The 19,784-nt window shown below is 41.0% G+C and overlaps 2 protein-coding genes across 3 annotated transcripts in view; one reads left to right on the forward strand and one right to left on the reverse strand.

The window, feature by feature from the left end:
- Positions 1 to 19,784, reverse strand: part of LOC125779115 (uncharacterized) — a 579,602-nt gene that overhangs the window by 268,226 nt on the left and 291,592 nt on the right. The gene's annotated exons all lie outside the window — the stretch shown is intronic.
- LOC125779260 (cyclin-dependent kinase inhibitor 1C-like) lies at positions 9,509 to 10,036 on the forward strand. Its single transcript, XM_049459900.1, has one exon. It carries the CDS (start codon positions 9,509 to 9,511, stop codon positions 10,034 to 10,036), a length of 528 nt encoding a protein of 175 aa, XP_049315857.1.

Here is a 19,784-nt window from a genome sequence, read left to right on the forward strand (position 1 = left end):
CGCGACGCATTTACAGACAGAAAAAGAGAGAGGCCGAAATGCGTGAGTATGAAAAGCTTGACAAGCTGGACGAAAAGGGTAATGCTCGAAAATTCTACGAAAAAATGCGGCGTCTAACAGAAGGTTTCAAGACCGGAGCATACTCTTGTAGAACCCTCAAAGGTGATTTAGTTACCAAAGCATACTAAAATTATGGGGGAAACACATCTCCACCCTGCTGAATGGCAGTGAAAGTACAACGCCAGGAGAAGGCGAACCTAATTCCCCAATCGATGACGATGGAGCAGACGTTCTTAAGTGACTTAAGCGGCGAAACCATTAAGAAGTTCGACCACTTAGTCCTAGCCTTGTTGGAAGAATGACAAAGTCATGTTGGAACTAGGAGCCAAGGTCTACCCAAGGTTAATGAACCCCGGATTATTCAAACCCGATAACGGCACCGTTATCGCAAAAAACACCGCACTCGGTTGGACTTTAACCGGTGCATGTGCTATTTCAACCCAAAACACAGCAAGGCGGCCGGAATGTTCATACCAAATGAACACATCCCTGCATTGTCCTCCTAACTCGTCTAAATACGAATTAGAGGACAATGCAAAAAACACCCAACAGCGCCAACATAACAACGAAGAACCCAACAAATAGGAAGACACAATAAAATCAATCATAAGAGCGGACGGACATAAAGCCAAAATAGCAGCAGCAACAACAACACCAACAGCAGCAGAAACAGCATATCTACGTGGGAATAAGTAACCACATCAGGTTTTATTTAAAATTTATATTATAATTATATTTATAAATAACCCTTACCGTCTGATTCTGTACTGTGATACAGTCTCAAGTCTCTAAATTTTAGATTTTAAGTTGGAGACAATTTTTGAGACTTGAGACGATGTTGCTATTCTGTAAGTGACAGTCACAAAGTCAATTACATTTCAGTATTCAGAGATGTTTTTACACTTGAATGATAATAAATTTGTCGATAACAAATATTAAATTTTCTATAACATTGTCAAAAAACATAACCTTATATAAAAAAATGAATCGCAAAATGTCTTGCTAAGCGCATAACTTAACAACGCCTGGACCAATTTTGCCAACTCTTTTTTAAAATGTTCGTTTCAAGGATGGTTTTTAGGGCTAGAAAAATTCGAATAATCTTGACAATTTCTAGACACGTCTCCAAGCGGCATATGACGCAATCGTAGAATCTGATGACTCAGATCTACTAGAAAATTCGAAATCCTTGACTTACGCAAAATACAAAAATTACTTAGACCAATACGAAGAGACCAAAGCTATGATCTCTGATCAACTAAAACTAATCAAATCAATTGCACCTACTCCACAACCGTGAATAGAGCTGCCACAAAGACAGTCCAAGAGGCAAGTTCAGGCATTCAGTGACAGTATGCGACAGAGATATATTTCATGGTGGTTATGAACAGTGACCGTCGTTCGGCACATGTTTACAGCTGTGTACAAAAACCATCCTAGATTATGACAAGCGCAGAAATTGTATCACCTCAGATACAAAACCAAAGGTCAAGCAGGAGTAATAGTCAAACAGTTCGCTCTCAATGAGGAAAATTTCAACTTTGCTTGGAAAGCTCTTAAAGCACGTTACGAAAACGAGAGAATATTGGTCGACAAGCAAGTGATGATACTAATGAATTTACCAAAAATTCAAAAAGAAACAAGGAAGAGTTTATAAAGCTTCAATCCACTGTTTCAAATTGTTTGTCGGTTTTATCGACACAGAATATTCTCACAGATAATTGGGACCCTATTCTGGTAAATATATGCACATCCGCATTACCAGAAAAATCGTTACTTTTGTGGGAGCAATCGCTCTCATCGCGAAGAAAGTGCCCAACGTGGCAGCAAATGAAAGAATTTCTTACTACCCAATATGAAATTGCAGAAAGGGTGGATAAAAAGCTAGTCAAAAAAATTAATGTTAGCAATCGAAAAAATTTCGTAAGAACGAAAAAATTATGTACAAACTGTTTGTCACATGCGCATACGCTTAAAGATTGCAAAAGCAAATTTAATTGCGTTTACTGCCATAAAAGACATCATTCAATGTTACATATAACAAATTTTCCAGCTCAACGGCGCAAACGTAAAAAGAGCAACAGGATTAGTTGCAACAACAAATTCTGAAAACTGCCAAGAAGCACCATGGTGCTCAAAGGCGTTAAAAACCCAAACGCTACATAGCGAAAATCACAGTAGGGTACTATTACCGCCAGCAGTTGTCTCAATCGAACACCGAGGAGAGCTGTTTAAACTCAGAGCCCTAATAGACCAAGGATCTCTTCTTCTTCTTTACTGGCATAGACACCGCTTACGCGATTATAGCCGAGTCAACAATAGCGCGCCAGTCGTTTCTTCTCTTCGCTACGTGGCGCCAATTGGATATTCCAAGCGAAGCCAGGTCCTTCTCCACTTGGTCCTTCCAACGGAGTGGAGGTCTTCCTCTTCCTCTGCTTCCCGCGGCGGGTACCGCGTCGAATACTTTCAGAGCCGGAGTGTTTTCATCCACCCGGACAACATGACCTAGTCAGCGTAGCCGCTGTCTTTTAATTCGCTGAATTATGTCAATGTCGTCCTATATCTCGTACAGCTCATCGTTCCATCGAATGCGATATTCGCCGTGGCCAACGCGCAAAGGACCATACATCTTTCGCAGAACTTTTCTCTCGAAAACTCGCAACGTCGACTCATCGGTTGTTGTCATCGTCCAAGCCTCTGCACCATATAGCAGGACGGGAATTATGAGCGACTTATAGAGCTCGGCTTTTGTTCGTCGAGAGAGGACTTTACTTTTCAATTGCCTACTCAGTCCGAAGTAGCACCTGTTGGCAAGAGTAATCCTGCGTTGGACTTCCAGGCTGACATTGTTGGTGGTGTTAATACTGGTTCCTAAATAGACGAAATTATCTATAACTTCAAAGTTATGACTGTCAACAGTGACGTGGGAGCCAAGCCGCGAGTGCGACGACTGTTTGTTTGATGACAGGAGATATTTCTTCTTGCCCTCGTTCACTGCCAGACCCATTTGCGTTGCTTCCTTGTTCAGTCTGGAGAAAGCAGAACTAACGGCGCGGGTGTTGTGGCCAATGATATCAATATCATCGGCATACGCCAGTAGCTGTACACTCTTATAAAAGATTGTACCTGCTCGATTAAATTCTGCAGCTCGAATAATTTTCTCCAGCAGCAGAATGAAGAAGTCACACGATAGGGAGTCGCCTTGTCTGAAACCTCGTTTGGTATCGAACGCCTCGGAGAGGTCCTTCCCGATCCTGACGGAGCTTTTCGTGTTGCTCAACGTCAGTTTACACAGTTGTATTAATTTTGCGGGGATACCAAATTCAGACATTGCGGCATAAAGGCAGCTCCTTTTCGTGCTGTCGAAAGCAGCTTTGAAATCGACGAATAGGTGGTGAGTGTCGATTCTCCTTTCACGGGTCTTTTCCAAGATTTGGCGCATGGTGAATATCTGGTCGGTTGTTGATTTACCGGGTCTGAAGCCACACTGATAAGGTCCAATCAGTTTGTTGACGATGGGCTTTAATCTTTCACACAATACGCTCGATAGAACCTTGTACGCGATGTTGGGGAGGCTTATCCCACGGTAGTTGGCGCAGATTGAGGGGTCTCCTTTTTTATGGATTGGGCATAGCACACTTAAATTCCAATCGTTGGGCATGCTTTCATCTGACCATATTTTGCAAAGAAGCTGATGCATGCTCCTTATCAGTTCTTCGCCGTCGTGTTTGAATAGCTCGGGGGGCAATCCGTCGGCCCCTGCCGCTTTGTTGTTCTTCAAACGGGCTGTTCGTCAGCGATGGGTGGTTATTTGACTCAAAGAACACCATCCACGGAAAGTGAGTCGGCGAGGGTGTTGATAGCTCCACTATGAATGGCGGTCAGTACCTGTCGGAAGTTAGTTGCATCCTAAGTCCGGTCGGCGTATTGTTCGATGTCGTCCACGTAGTTAAGGAATATATATATATAGATAAATATTAATTTCGTGATTTCTACGAAAACATTCTAGCAGGAACAGCTTGGAGAGGAGTTAATTATGCTCCTTAACTGGGAGCATAAGCGTCTTACTATGTAGGTGTTTGCTGGGAGACATCAAGAGGCATCCCTTCGTGGTCCGGAGTGCAGTATTCTGACAAGTCTGGAGCTTCATCATCTGTGTACCACTGCATCCAGGCGACCATATTGGTGCAGCGTAATTGAGGACCGGCCGGCCGATTGCCTTGTATGCTGCCAATAACGTTTCTTTGTCTTTTCCCCATGTGCATTATTATTTTGCTAATTTTGATTTCTGCTTCTAATTCTTTTAAACTATCACTTCCCAGAATAGCATCGAATGACGTAAGGATTCGTAATTAAAAAAATTTTACATTTATGTCTGGCAGAGTGAACAAATTAGCGAGTTTAGGATGTAATAAGTACACTTCTACCGATTGTGATTACTTTAAAGAATTCTTGGTTTCTGATTGGATTCGAGACAAATTTTAGATGGATATAGTTCATATTTGAATCTGTGTCTAAGTATTAGTATGTTGAGTGTTTAACCACTCCTCGTTTTACACTTGAAATATGGTAACGAGGAATCCGTTATTCTAAAAAATTCAACGCAGAGTAAACTATGGCATTTTTGTCGGTATCACTATTTTCGTCTGTTTCATCGACGTATTCATTCACGTTCAAAACCCTATTTGATCTCATAGCCTACCATAGTTTGGTCGTATTCAGAAAAATTTTGTTCATTTTATGTTTGACTTTCTTTACCGGCTTGTATATTTATCTGTAGGACGACCTCCTAGTGGCTTGTCTCGAATGGTGGTCTATTTATATAATTAATCATTCTCGATCGGATACTTTGATCTAGTTCCATAGGTTCTGGCTTTGGTTTCTTGGAAAAGTTGATGTTGGGGACTTAGCCATAATGTGATTGGCATTTGATGTTGAAAGCGTGCATAATTTGGTTGTATGTGGTAGGATTGATATGGTTATCTTGTAGTCTATGGTAGTTTCCGCGGTGGGACTATTTGTGGTTGCCAATAATTGGGATTATTATTTGTTAATACCGTACGTGGTGCTGGTATAGATTTTGGTATAGGCTGTCCTGAAATTCTAGTTTTCCAGCTTTAGGCATAAGTGCAGTGCCGAATTGAGATCTGTATGTTCTTAAGTCGTGGACAAATGTGTCCAAAGCCTTGTGTCTATACGATTTTGTCATAATTATTTCTACTCCTATGCCGAAATCCATAGAGCCAATCTTGTTTAGTATTAATGATAGGTATTTGTAGACGATTTGGTAAAAGTCCTCTACTGATTGTTGGGCACTTCGTACTAAACTGGTCATTTGATATTCTAGGATGCTGATATCTCTTTTATCGGCAAAATGAAGTGTGAGGCACCTGATATGGTTTCCCAGTTCAAAAGTACGTTGTATACCTCGTCTGCATATGCTGTAATCTTGACTCGGATTGTATAAAGGATAGCGAAATATTTAGAGGCTTCATTTTTCGGCGTCATTGGAGTAAATTTGTACAATTTTTCTACACCTTTTCTCCATGAAATAAATTCTGCTGCTTCACCATAAAATTCTTTAATGCACTTGATAATATCTGGTACTCTGTCCAGATCAGAAAAGTTTCCCTGATAACGTGGTTTCATTTTTTGCAATTGGGTGTAAGCAAAATCTGTTGATTTGTGATTAAGATTTTGTAAAAGTATTGGTAGTTGTTGTTGGGTAGCGCCGACCATGTTTCTATTTTCAGTTACGTTGGGATTCTGTCTAATATTGGAGGTCTGATTAAATTATTTGGATTTGCCATCCAATAGATAAGCAAAAGTAAAACTTTCAATACAATTTTCTTTTTAGTTCACTTCAATTTGTAACTCCGAAATATTTGAGAATTCTAAATATATTCTTTTTGTTTATATATAGTTGATTTTCATTGGGGGTGTTTTTTTACGTGGCGGGTCCCAAACCCAGCGCACAACCCTAAGTAGGGGATATTTCGCCTTCTCACTTTAGCTCGCCTTCAAACGGATGTTCTTAGGCTACCCAGAGGATACTTGGTCAAAGACCGGAAGTCGTGAGCTGCTTGAGTCATATGTAAAAGAATCGTTTCTGGCCACTCCCAAGTGAATGGCGATCAGAGAACTTTCCTCACTTGCGTGACCTTCTACACATGACTCCATCCCCCAGACCAAGGATCACAACGATCATTTATAGCGTCTAGGCACGATGACAACTCAAGTTGAGGAAGTCTCCAACGAGTACCCCAATTCACAATTGAAAAAAATTTGGGAATTAGAAAAACTTCTCCCCATATCAGTCACAACCCCTGAAGGATAGTATTGTGAGGACTTTTACAAAGCCACAACTACTAGATCAGAAAACGGTCGGTATGTCGTACGACTGCCACTTAAGCAACAATTTCCTAATACTCTCGCACCTCTGCAATACAGCAGTTTTTTTTAAATATGGAAAGCAACCTACTTCAAAAAGGTGAACTCAAATTAGAATATTATAGTGTGTTAGAAGAATGCCTCCATTTACATCATATGGAGGAAGTAAACCCAGGGGAGAAAATCGTCAAAGGCAAATACTACTCCGTTTACTTGCCACTTCACGCGGTAGTAAGGCCAGACAAAATAACAACAAAAGTAAGAGTTGTCTTTAATGCCTTGAAAACCACTAGTTCGGGGAATTCCCTAAATGATATCCTATTTACGGGACCCACACTCCAACCAGATTTAATGCTTCTCATATTAAATTGGCGTATATACAAATACGTGTTCAATGGGGACGTTGAAAAAATGTATCGGCAAAAAGGGGTACATAAAGACGACCAAGATTTTCAACGTATTATGTTCCGAAGATCCCCCACCAGTCCTTCACGCGACTTCAAATTAAAAACAGTTACATTTGGCGTTAACTGTGCACCAGTACAACAAGAACATTAGGCATCCAATGGAATGCGATATGGGACCAGTTCTCATACACGACAGAGTCCAAATACGCATTATCAGCCATAACGAAAAGACAGATTTTATCCTCGGGGGCAAAACTTTTCGACCCCGCAGGATGACTTTCGCCAATTATGATCCAAGCGAAAATCTTAATACAAGAATTATGGCTAGAAAGAACTGACTGGGACGAACAAGTGAAACCGCTTCGCTTAGAAAAATGGTCCCAGTGCGCAAACAATCTGAATGATATTTCTCAGATACAAATTCCACGATGGGTAAACTACTCCCCCAAACACAAAGTCGAATTACATGGCTTTTGTGACGCCTCAGAAAAGGCATACTGCGCTACTATCTATGTGCGCACGCAAAGTGATACCACGACCACAAGCCACTTATTAGTAGCAAAAGCAAAGGTGGCACCTTTAAAAACTATAAGTCTCCCACGACTTGAGTTATGTGGCGCACTACTACTTTCAAAATTAGTAGCCATGGTGCAAATGCATTTAAATATGATAAAATGCAAACTATATATGTGGTCCGATTTAGGAATTGTACTAGCCTGGTTGGAAAAACCACCACATGCATGGAAGACGTATATTTCTAACCGAACGTCTCAAATTCTTGACCTAGTGGGATCAGCCACTTGGCGTCACGTAGCCACTGCTGACAATCCTGCCGATCTAGGTACAAGAGGGTGCAAGCCACTGCACCTTGCCACTACCACCCTCTGGTGGAATGGCCCCCGATGGTTGATAGAATCTCCTGATTCTTGGCCACAATCCCCCATGCGCAACATTATCGCCCCAGAAGGTCGAAAAATCGCCACCTTTCACACATTATTGGATGATACCGACATCCTTGAACGATTTTCATCGTTTCCAAGAGCTCTCAGAGTAGTTGCTTATATGTTCAAATTTATAGAGCAACTCAAAAGCAAAATCAAGGGATCAATTAATTTCCCATGTAACACAGTGACGCACCTAGAGTTACAAAAGGCAAAGGTCGCACTAATAACATATACACAAGCGCGCTATTTCAGCCGCGATATATCACTACTAAGAGAATCGAAGCCGATTGATAAAAAGAGCTCACTCTTAGTCCTAAACCCACTTCTGGACACAAAAGGTCTGCTTCGTGCCAATGGTCGGCTTGCTAATTCGAGCCTAACATACAACGAACGCCATCCCATAATAATCCCAGAGAGGTCACCATTTGCCACACTGTTCCTCCACTACATCCACATCTTAATGCTACATGCCAAACATCGTCTCATGCAACAGATGGTACGCCAGGAGTATTATATTCCCCGGCAGCACTTCCACCGGAGCGCTGCAATTTCGCTCTGCCTTTCACCACAACAGGTGTTGATTTTGCTGGACCTTTCCAGGTAAAGGCGTCCATGTTAAGGTCTCCCACTCTCATGAAAGGCTATGTGGCTGTCTTTGTATGTTTCACGACAAAGGCAGTACACCTTGAGCTGTGTAGTAATCTGACGACGGAGGCTTTTCTCGCGGCATTTGCTCGCTTCGTCGCTCGACGTGGCTACCCATCAAAGATCATGAGCGATAATGGCAAAACGTTCATTGGAGCTCAACGAGCCACAGAAAAGCAATTTGTGGATTTCCTAAAACAAGTGTCACCCGACATCGTACAAAAGTACGCCCCTCAAGGTATCAACTGGCAATTTATACCCCCAAGCGCTCCTCATATGGGCGGTTTATGGGAATCAGCTGTAAAAAGCTTCAAATCCCATTTCAAACGGGTAGCTGGAAATTATAAATTCAATTACGAAGAGTTCACGACATTATTAAATCGAATTGAAACCGTTCTCAATTCACGGCCACTCACAGTACTATCGCAAGACCCCTCAGATCTCACCGCCTTAACTCCAGGGCATTTTCTAAAAGAAGCACCCATCCTGGCCATTCCTGAGCCAGGCGTAGAGTCGCTATCCCTATTAAATCGATGGGAACGAATTAAAATTCTCCATCATGATTTCAGCCGCCGCTGGAAGAACGAGTACATAAAGGATCTCCACAAGAGATACCGTTGGAGACTCCTGAACAAGCGCCTAAACTTGGAGACTGTGTCCTCATTCATGATGATTGTCTACCCCCTACTGAGTGGCGGCTTGCCCGCAGAGAAAAGCTACATTATGGCTCCGACGGTCACATACGAGTCGTGGATCTACGTACGCAAAACGGTACACTAACCAGACCGCTCGTGAAGCCGTGTTTTTTACCAACCACCGACGACCGCGAATCCGAAAACCGCAATAACCAAACCGATACTGTCGCGATATAATAAAATCACTAAATTTTACGCAAACACGAGAAATACGCTTGTAACAGACCGCTAAAAAATAATAAAACGTCAAAACCAACAAAGAAATCTAACAAAAAATGTTCGATTAATACGATCCGTTCATGCTACATATCGTGGCACGATTGCCCATATAAACGTATATAACAGATATGTATAACCATAGATCACCATGGATGTAGATGCACCAGTCGCAACCCCGCAAAACGCTCGGGCTACCAATGCGCCACGCACCGAGCCTACCCCAGCGCCCCGAACTGTGGCTGCAACAACGCCGGCAACTACCCCGGCAACAACGCCGGCAACTGCACCGGCAACAACGCCGGCACCTGCACCGGCAACCGCGCCGGCAGCGGTGCTTACACCCACACCTCGTGGTGGCACCCGACCACCATCGACCACAACGAGGACTTCGGAGACCCGTCGGATAAGGTGTCCCCTCTGTCGACGCCCTCATCGCCTCCACCATAGCGGAATATTTAGGGGTATGCGTCCATTGCAACGGCAGCAAGTTGCTCAGGCTCATGGTCATTGCCTCAACTGCCTGTCGCACACTCATGCTACTTCAGAGTGTGTCACGGGGGCTGTGCCAAATATGTCACCGGCCGCATCATACGCTGCTACATCGCAGAACGTCACGCAAAACGCACCGGCCATCCAACCATCGCGGCCGCGTATCCCGACTTCCACCCGACGATAGTGTCATGCACCAGCGGAGTGGAATCTCGTTGCGACGTCGTCAGACGGGACCACCACCTCGCCGATCTACGGGTCTGAGCAGCGTTGTGGCAACGCTGCAACAGCTGCAGCGCCTTTTAGGCTAAACATTCGTTTAGGGGGGCCTGGATGGTTAAATGAGCTTCTGCGCCCCCCTCTTAATATAATATAACTACACCCCACACATACACACCATACTCAACACATCATCTTTCATCCCACACTACACACACCACACTCCACGCATCATCTTTTCATCCCACACAACATTCAACAACCCAATGAATCATCATCTACACCACACCTTTCGCTACACACAATCAACAAAAGGAACTGGCGGACGGCGCCAGCCCTCTTTTTCATTCGATCCGTGCGCTTACACATACGTATCATCAGTCATTCTACCGCTTTATCCGGTTTTTCAACTCGAGTTCATCTTTTGCCAAATCAACGGGTAAGTGCCGCGAGTTTTTTATCATCAAATTTTCCAATCTGCAAAAAAACTACATACCCAAAATTTCGATATCAGCTTTTGTACTTTTTTAATCAAGAAAATACATGATGCACATATAATTCTTTGTATGCGGTATAAAAAGAAAATTAAGTCCTTCAAAGTCAGCGGTCAATCCTAAAAGCTTTCAAGGCGACATACCAAATAAAAAGAAAATGGAAGTTTTAAATGGCAAAAGAGTTGCCATACTAAGCAATGGTTCAGACGACGTTGCGAAGGGTACCACCACAGTCGTTAATGCCAAACCACCTCCTATATATTTGCGCGAGCGTAGCAATAAAAGGCCTAACTATAATGTGCATAAGCTAGCTTAAGCCAGCGTAAGCAACTGTCCGAATACACACAAATTGTTGGTTGCAATTATAATATACTTTACATCAAGTTTCGTTAAGTTTTTTCAAACGTCATTTGCATAAGGAAAATGCGAAACTGATCACATTTTCCGTACGGAATCAGCTCTTTTCGCTTTTTGTCAACAGATGCATCATTTTGAATTTGAAAATGAAGGGCGACGAATGGTTTGTCAACAGATACATCATTTGGAATTTGAAGATGGAGGACTTTATACAAAATTTAATCGAAAATATTGGAAAAAATAAATGTTTTTACGACAAACAAGATGCCTTTTATTTCAATCGCGTGTATATAAAAAAATCTATGTGGTCAATCCTCTTCATTTCTGGGAATCGTACAGAAAAAACATCAATTTCTTTTGCTGTTAATTTCCCTCACTGAACATGACCGAACTCTTTTTTTAATTTCATTAGTTTTTGTTAATACCCATATTCAGTCTAAAACAGAAGTAAGCATTTTAATTGTTTTTAAATTTTTTCTATTCATTTTTGCAAAATCCAAGCGAAATATAAAATCAATACACAAATTGTTTACTGACCATTTTCTCTTCGGTATGTAAGTACATTAGTCATTCAAAAGTCTACTCTCCGTTCCTTATGCATTTGACAGCCTTTTCGTTAATTTTTTGACAGTAATATACGGCAGCTTATGCATATTATAGTTAGGCCTTAATACCCTTGTTGCGAAATTGAGTGAAATTGTAGGTACTAACAATTTGCATATAGTGCCTTTGAAAAAACGCAATATAGATGAAATAAAAATTCAGTCCTACACTGAAAAAAGTTGTATGTAAATCGTTAAATTTTTGTCAAATAAATTATTCGTATCAATTGAAGAGCTCTAAGCACCTAGTTGTTGTAATTAAGGGTATAGGGTCCGCCGTAGGCTCTAGTGAAGTCAAAGAAGCATTGGAAGAATGCGGTTTTGGTATTAAAACTGTTATAAATATATCTAATAGAAACAAAGTACCACAGCCTATGTTAAAAATTTAATTGTTGCCGAACTCAAATCAACTTAAAAAAATGAAACACATCCAATATATAATTTAAAATATCTGCTTCATCGCAGAATCACCGTTGAGGAACCACATAAGAGAAATGAGTACAATATGCAAATTGCCAAGAGTATGGACACACGAAAGCATATTGCACTATACGCAGTGTCTGTGTGGCGTGTGGTGATCTACATCCTACTTCAAAATGTACTTTCAAAAAAAAAAGGATTTAAATAAAAAATGCAGCAATTGTGGAGGAAATCACTCTGCTAACTACAAAGATTTGAAATCGAAGTTGTCACAGGGCATTTAAGCACGTCGTAACCAAATAATGAATATTCCACCTAATGAAAATATTGAAATCTCCGTCCCTATTTCAAAACCAGTAAATCGTAAAGACAATCCCACACAAGGGAGCTATGCAAGCGTGGTGAAAGGTAATACTGCACGAAAGTAATTCACCCAAAACCAACCAAATGAAAGCGTTGAATCTATGATTTTCAACCTTGCCCAATGTATGACATAATTTATGGCTTCAATGCAAAATACGATTCAAGAGATAATCAAATCACAAAACCAAATGCTGCAAATCTTTTTAAGGAAAAAATGAGTGTATTAAACATTTGTTTATGGAATGCTAACGGTGTTAACCAACATAAATTGAAACTTATTACATTTCTGGATGAAAATAATATTGATTTAATGCTATTGTCAGAAACTCATCTTACGATAAAAAACAACTTCTTTATAAAGGGATTTAGGTTCTATGTTCCAACCACCCAGACGCTACGCATTAAAATCGTATGCCACAGCGCAATTACAAGCTACGACAATAACTATAAAAAATCGCTGCGGGGACTTAAACTTGATGGCCATATACTGCCCACCTCGGTTTAAAATTGAATGCATCAAATTTAAAGACTTTTTTGGAACACTAGGCCATAGATTTCTAGCTGGTGGAGATTACAATGCAAAACACACGTACTGGGGCTCACGTCTTATTAATCCGAAAGGACGACTGTTGTACTACGAATAAGCATAATAAGCTGGATATAACATCTCCTGGTAAGCCGACGTACTGGCTGAGTGATAGAAAAAGAAATACCAGACTTAATAGATTTTGCTGTAAACAAAACAAGTAAGGAAGGACTAAGTTCGGGTGTCACCGAACATTTTATACTCTCGCAAGATAAAGCGATAATCGAGATTTCATTATCCGTCATTAACATATTTGTTTATTTTGGTTCATAATGTATATATTGTATTATACAGAGAAGGAATCAGATGGAATTCAAAATAGCGTTATATCGAAAGAAGGCGTGGTTGTGAACCGATTATATACCAAATTTCATTGAGATCGGTCGAGTATTTCCTGAGATATGGTTTTTGGTCCATAAGTGGGCGACGCCACGCCCATTTTCAATTTTTAAAAAAAGCCTGGGTGCAGCTTCCTTCTGCCATTTTTTCCGTAAAATTTAGTGTTTCTGACATTTTTTGTTAGTCGGTTAACGCACTTTTAGTGATTTTCAACATAACCTTTGTATGGGAGGTGGGCGTGGATTTTATCCGATTTCTTCCATTTTTAAACTGTATATGGAAATGCCTGAAGGAAACGACTCTGTAGAGTTTGGTTGACATAGCTATAGTAGTTTCCGAGATATGTACAAAAAACTTAGTAGGGGGCGGGGCCACGCCCACTTTTCCAAAAAAATTATATTAAAATATGCCCCTCCCTAATGCGATGGTTTGTGCCAAATTTCACTTTAATATCTTTATTTGTGGCTTAGTTATGACACTTTATAGGTTTTCGGTTTCCGCCATTTTGTGGGCGTGGCAGTGGGCCGATTTTGCCCATCTTCGAACTTAACCTTCTTATGGAGCCAAGAATTACGTGTACCAAGTTTCATCATGATATCTCAATTTTTACTCAAGTTACAGCTTGCACGGACAGACGGACGGACGGACGGACGGACAGACGGACGGACAGACGGACGGACGGACGGACAGACAGACATCCGGATTTCAACTCTACTCGTCACCCTGATCACTTTGGTATATATAACCCTATATCTGACTCTTTTAGTTTTAGGACTTACAAACAACCGTTATGTGAACAAAACTATAATACTCTCTTTAGCAACTTTGTTGCGAGAGTATAAATATAAATATAAATCGTCTGCTTTGGGAATTAGAAAAACTTCTCCCCACATCAGTCACAACCCCTGAAGGTTAGTATTGTGAGGACTTTTACAAAGCCACAACTACTAGATCAGAAAACGGTCGGTATGTCGTACGACTGCCACTTAAGCAACAATTTCCTAATACTCTCGCACCTCTGCAATACAGCAGTTTTTTTTAAATATGGAAAGAAACCTACTTCAAAAAGGTGAACTCAAATTAGAATATTATAGTGTGTTAGAAGAATGCCTCCATTTACATCATATGGAGGAAGTAAACCTAGGTGAGAAAATCGTCAACGGCAAATACTACTCCTTTTATCTGCCACACCACGCAGTAGTAAAGCCAGACAAAAAAACAACAAAAGTAAGAGTTGTTTTTAATGCTTCGAAAGCCACTAGATTTTCATCGTTTCCAAGAGGTCTCAGAGTAGTTGCTTACATATTCAAATTTATAGAGCAAAGTCAAAGGATCATCTAATTTCCCATGCAACACAGTATCGCTCCTACAATTACGAAAGGCAAAGGTCACTGATCGCATATACTCCAGGGATATAAAATCATCCCCCGTCATAAGTCCCAAATCAAGATGTTATTAAATCGAATTGAAGCCGTTCTCAATTCACGGCCACTACTATCGCAAGACCCCTCAGATTTCACCGCTTTAACTTGAGGGCATTTTCTAAAAGGAGCACAAATTCTGAACATTCTTGAGCCAGGCGTGGAGTTGCTATCCCTATTAAATATGGAAATAATTAAAATTCTCTATCATAATTTCAGCCGCCGATGGAAGGATGAGTACATAAAGGATCTCCACAAAAGATACGGTTGAAAGACTCCTGAACAAGCTTCTAAACTTGGAGACTGTGTACTCATCCATGATGATTGTCTGCCCCCTACCGAGTGGCGGCTTGGCCTCATAGAAAAGCTATATTATGGCTCCGACGGTCACATATGAGTCGTGGATATCCGTACGCAAAACAGAACGCTAACTAGACCGCTCGTGAAGCTGTGCTTTTTACCAATCACCGACGATCGCGAATCCGAAAACCGAAAAAACCAAACCGATATTTTCGCGATATATTAAAATCATTAAATTTAACAATAAAACGAGAAATACGCTCATAACAATCGTTCGAATTAAAACACCGTATCAAATAAACAAAAACATTAACAAAAAATCGTCGATCAATACGACGACACAGTCATGCCTCATATCGTGGCACGATCACCATGCCTGCTTATCTGATAGAAATTTATAATCAACAATCTTCTTTAAACAGATTACCATGGATGTAGATACGCCAGTCGCAACCACGCCAACCGCTCGGACGGCTACCAATGTGCCACGCACCGGGCCTACACCAGCGCCCCGAACTGTAGTTGCACCAGCACCGGCCGAAACACCGGCAACAGCGCCGGCACCTGTACTTGCAACCGCGTCTGCAGTGGTACATGCAAACGCACCTCGTGATGGCACCCGACCACATCACGGACTTCGAAGACCATTCGGATAAGGTGCCCCATCTGTCGACGCCCACACCGTCTGCACCATTGAGGCATATTTAGGGGTATGCGACCCTTGCAACGGCAGCAAGTTGCCCAGGCCCACGGGCATTGCCACAACTGCCTGTCGCACACTCATATGACTCTAGAGTGTGAGTCACGGGGGCTGTGCCAAATATGTCACAGTCCCCAACACACGCTGCTACATCGCAGCTCGTCACGCGTAGCCCGACTTCCACCCGCTGATCATGTCATACACCAGCGGAGTGGAACCTCTTTGCGGCGTCGACAGCCTGGACCACCACCTCGTCAATCCACGAGTCTAATCAGCGTTGTGTCTACGCTGCAACAGCTGCAGCGCCTTCTAGGCTAAACAATCGCCTAGGGGGGTCGGGGTGGCTAAATGAGCTTCTGACCCACCTCACAATATAACACATCTACACCATACACATCATATACACCACCTCTTCATCCCACACTACAAACATCACATTCAGCGCATCAGCATATACAACATACCTTCCACACCACACACATGAGCACACCAAGCACAATTGACAAAAGGAACTGACGTCTCTTTCTTTTACGATCCGTGCGCATATACGCATCAACAGCCAGCTACGTAGCTTGACTTTTTCGCGAACTCTTTTCATTTTGTCATCAAAGTCGTCGCTAAATCAACTGGCAAGTCTGCGGGTTTTATATCTATTTTTACACATAGTAAGGAAAAACATTTATTGAGCTCCTGGAATAACAAGATCGAAATTAGACGAAGCCAACTACAATTCGGAAACAGTAAAAAAAGTGGGAAGTGTTCCACACATAAAGATTCGGTACAAAAAACTACTTCTAGGAATATAAAAATAAAATGTTGAAGCGTTTAGCTCTTGAGCCGTTTATCCTCTGGCACAAATACGGTATTCCTTATATTTAAAACATTCTTAACAACCATGTTTAACGTAGTCTGCGCCAGCCTAAAATTATAAATAAACTAGCTGACCCCGCAGCCGTTTTCCTGCATGAAATTATATGTTTTGAAATGAAAAAAGAAAAAAATTCATATTGCGTTGGTAATCATTTATTTGCGATTTTTCTAAATTTTTTTCAATGTAACGCAGCTTGATAAACAACATTTTTTGGCTTCTGTCCCAGTGCGTAAATGTAGAGAGAAGATAGTTTTCCAACTCGTGAGCACGCCACGTATTTTTGGCCGTGTGAAAAACATAGCAGTTCCAAATTTATGTCACACATTTCTAGCAACTTTCCTTTTGTCCTTATGATTGTCATCCCAAATGCAATTTTTACTGGAAACGGAATCCGTTTGAACTGAAATGGCAAATCGATAGAACTCAAAGCAATTCGTAGAATCAAGCATTCTGCCCCTTGTATTCGATAAGAGCCACAATCAGTCGGGTTCCATTACACAGTTTCGATGCATGAAGATTGGGAAACATAATAATGACGGATCCAACTTTGAGACGCAAATGATGCGGCGGTATACCAAGCCTATCCAAAGAATTTAAAAATTCCATTGGATAATTCACGGCGTCGTCTTCATTGTCAAAACGATCGATCGATTTGTATGAGCGCAAGTCTCCCGGAATTTGACTTTGAATCTTCCAGTTTAAGTCATCAACATCGGTATTTTTGGCAGCTATCATTGCACGTGCACTCAAGGAATCGTAGTTACGATAATTTGGCCAATGTTCTGATAAACATTCGTGATTAGTCGATCTTTCGTGAATCGATAAACGGCAGATGGAATTGATATCAAACCACCGGAAGTATCAACCGGAATTGATCCCTTTCCAATTTTTAGCGAAGACGATGTAAAATGTCTTCGACAATGCCATTTTTGTTCGCATCCCATAATAGACGCGGATTTGAAGGCATTTTCATTCCAGTGATTATCATTTTCCCGCAATTGCAATTGCTGGCTTGCTTCTCAAAAAGTTGCACACACCGTATCATTCACAGTACGCAATGACTCAAATGAAGTTGAACCGCGTACATTTATCAATAGCAACCGAAGGTAGAAACAATCGTCGTTTTTCGGTTGGATTGTGTAAATTCGTCCTAATGCATTAGTTGATAACACACCTGGATGACCATCTCCTGGTTTGCCTTGTTTTCTGTGTAAACATTTCTTCGACGATGCATTCTATGTATAATATTAAGGTATTTCCGAGTGTCCTCGCAAACGGATCGCTGACGAAAGTTGAGCGAAAACTCATAAATGTTAATTTTGTTGCTGGCGGTGTATCCGCTGGCTGTACTGTATTCTCTGGGTTGAAAAACACTCTTTAGCCATTCTCCAAATGAACTGCGAGACGCACAACAGTCAAAACACGTTCATGAATTGCAATAGTAATTACCCTATAAAGCGCTTTATTGCAGTTCACGTATCGACCGTATCGTTCAAGACCAATAACCGCCATGTTGCTTCCTTTGGTGACGTATGTATTTACAAACGTATTTTATCGATTACACCAAACTGCAATACTCAACATTGATATGAGTTTAGAATGTGAATTAGAAAATAATGGTGAATATAGTACGATCCATGTGTTGTCAACTTCGATATTCACTCTTCTAAATTGGATGCTGAATGTTCTGCCATTGTCGTCTATCACATTTGGTTCAGTAGTATGAAAGTTATGAGCGTACATACATTTTGGCGATTCATTTTTATTTATATAAATAAATATTAACCTTTCCTTGGCAATAACTTAGCTGCTGTTTAATTATCTGCCAGATCTTCATTTTTAAGATTGGTAACAAATAATAAATTTTTATTCATGTACGAGTATATATGTATCTATAGATGTATACAAAGGAAATTCGTGTTAGTTAAACTATTTATAACTCAAAAATGGCTGAACTCGAGCTGTTCGTCAGCGATGGTTGGTTATTTGACTCAAAGAACACCATCCACGGAAAGTGAGTCGGCGAGGGTGTTGATAGCTCCACTATGAATGGCGGTCAGTACCTGTCGGAAGTTAGTTGCATCCTAAGTCCGGTCGGCGTATTGTTCGATGTCGTCCACGTAGTTAAGGAATATATATATATATAGATAAATATTAATTTCGTGATTTCTACGAAAACATTCTAGCAGGAACAGCTTGGAGAGGAGTTAATTATGCTCCTTAACTGGGAGCATAAGCGTCTTACTATGTAGGTGTTTGCTGGGAGACATCAAGAGGCATCCCTTCGTGGTCCGGAGTGCAGTATTCTGACAAGTCTGGAGCTTCATCATCTGTGTACCACTGCATCCAGGCGACCATATTGGTGCAGCGTAATTGAGGACCGGCCGGCCGATTGCCTTGTATGCTGCCAATAACGTTTCTTTGTCTTTTCCCCATGTGCATTATTATTTTGCTAATTTTGATTTCTGCTTCTAATTCTTTTAAACTATCACTTCCCAGAATAGCATCGAATGACGTAAGGATTCGTAATTAAAAAAATTTTACATTTATGTCTGGCAGAGTGAACAAATTAGCGAGTTTAGGATGTAATAAGTACACTTCTACCGATTGTGATTACTTTAAAGAATTCTTGGTTTCTGATTGGATTCGAGACAAATTTTAGATGGATATAGTTCATATTTGAATCTGTGTCTAAGTATTAGTATGTTGAGTGTTTAACCACTCCTCGTTTTACAATTGAAATATGGTAACGAGGAATCCGTTATTCTAAAAAATTCAACGCAGAGTAAACTATGGCATTTTTGTCGGTATCACTATTTTCGTCTGTTTCATCGACGTATTCATTCACGTTCAAAACCCTATTTGATCTCATAGCCTACCATAGTTTGGTCGTATTCAGAAAAATTTTGTTCATTTTATGTTTGACTTTCTTTACCGGCTTGTATATTTATCTGTAGGACGACCTCCTAGTGGCTTGTCTCGAATGGTGGTCTATTTATATAATTAATCATTCTCGATCGGATACTTTGATCTAGTTCCATAGGTTCTGGCTTTGGTTTCTTGGAAAAGTTGATGTTGGGGACTTAGCCATAATGTGATTGGCATTTGATGTTGAAAGCGTGCATAATTTGGTTGTATGTGGTAGGATTGATATGGTTATCTTGTAGTCTATGGTAGTTTCCGCGGTGGGACTATTTGTGGTTGCCAATAATTGGGATTATTATTTGTTAATACCGTACGTGGTGCTGGTATAGATTTTGGTA

Source organism: Bactrocera dorsalis, chromosome 6 (genome assembly GCF_023373825.1).
Source record: "Bactrocera dorsalis isolate Fly_Bdor chromosome 6, ASM2337382v1, whole genome shotgun sequence".
Lineage (NCBI taxonomy): Eukaryota > Metazoa > Arthropoda > Insecta > Diptera > Tephritidae > Bactrocera > Bactrocera dorsalis.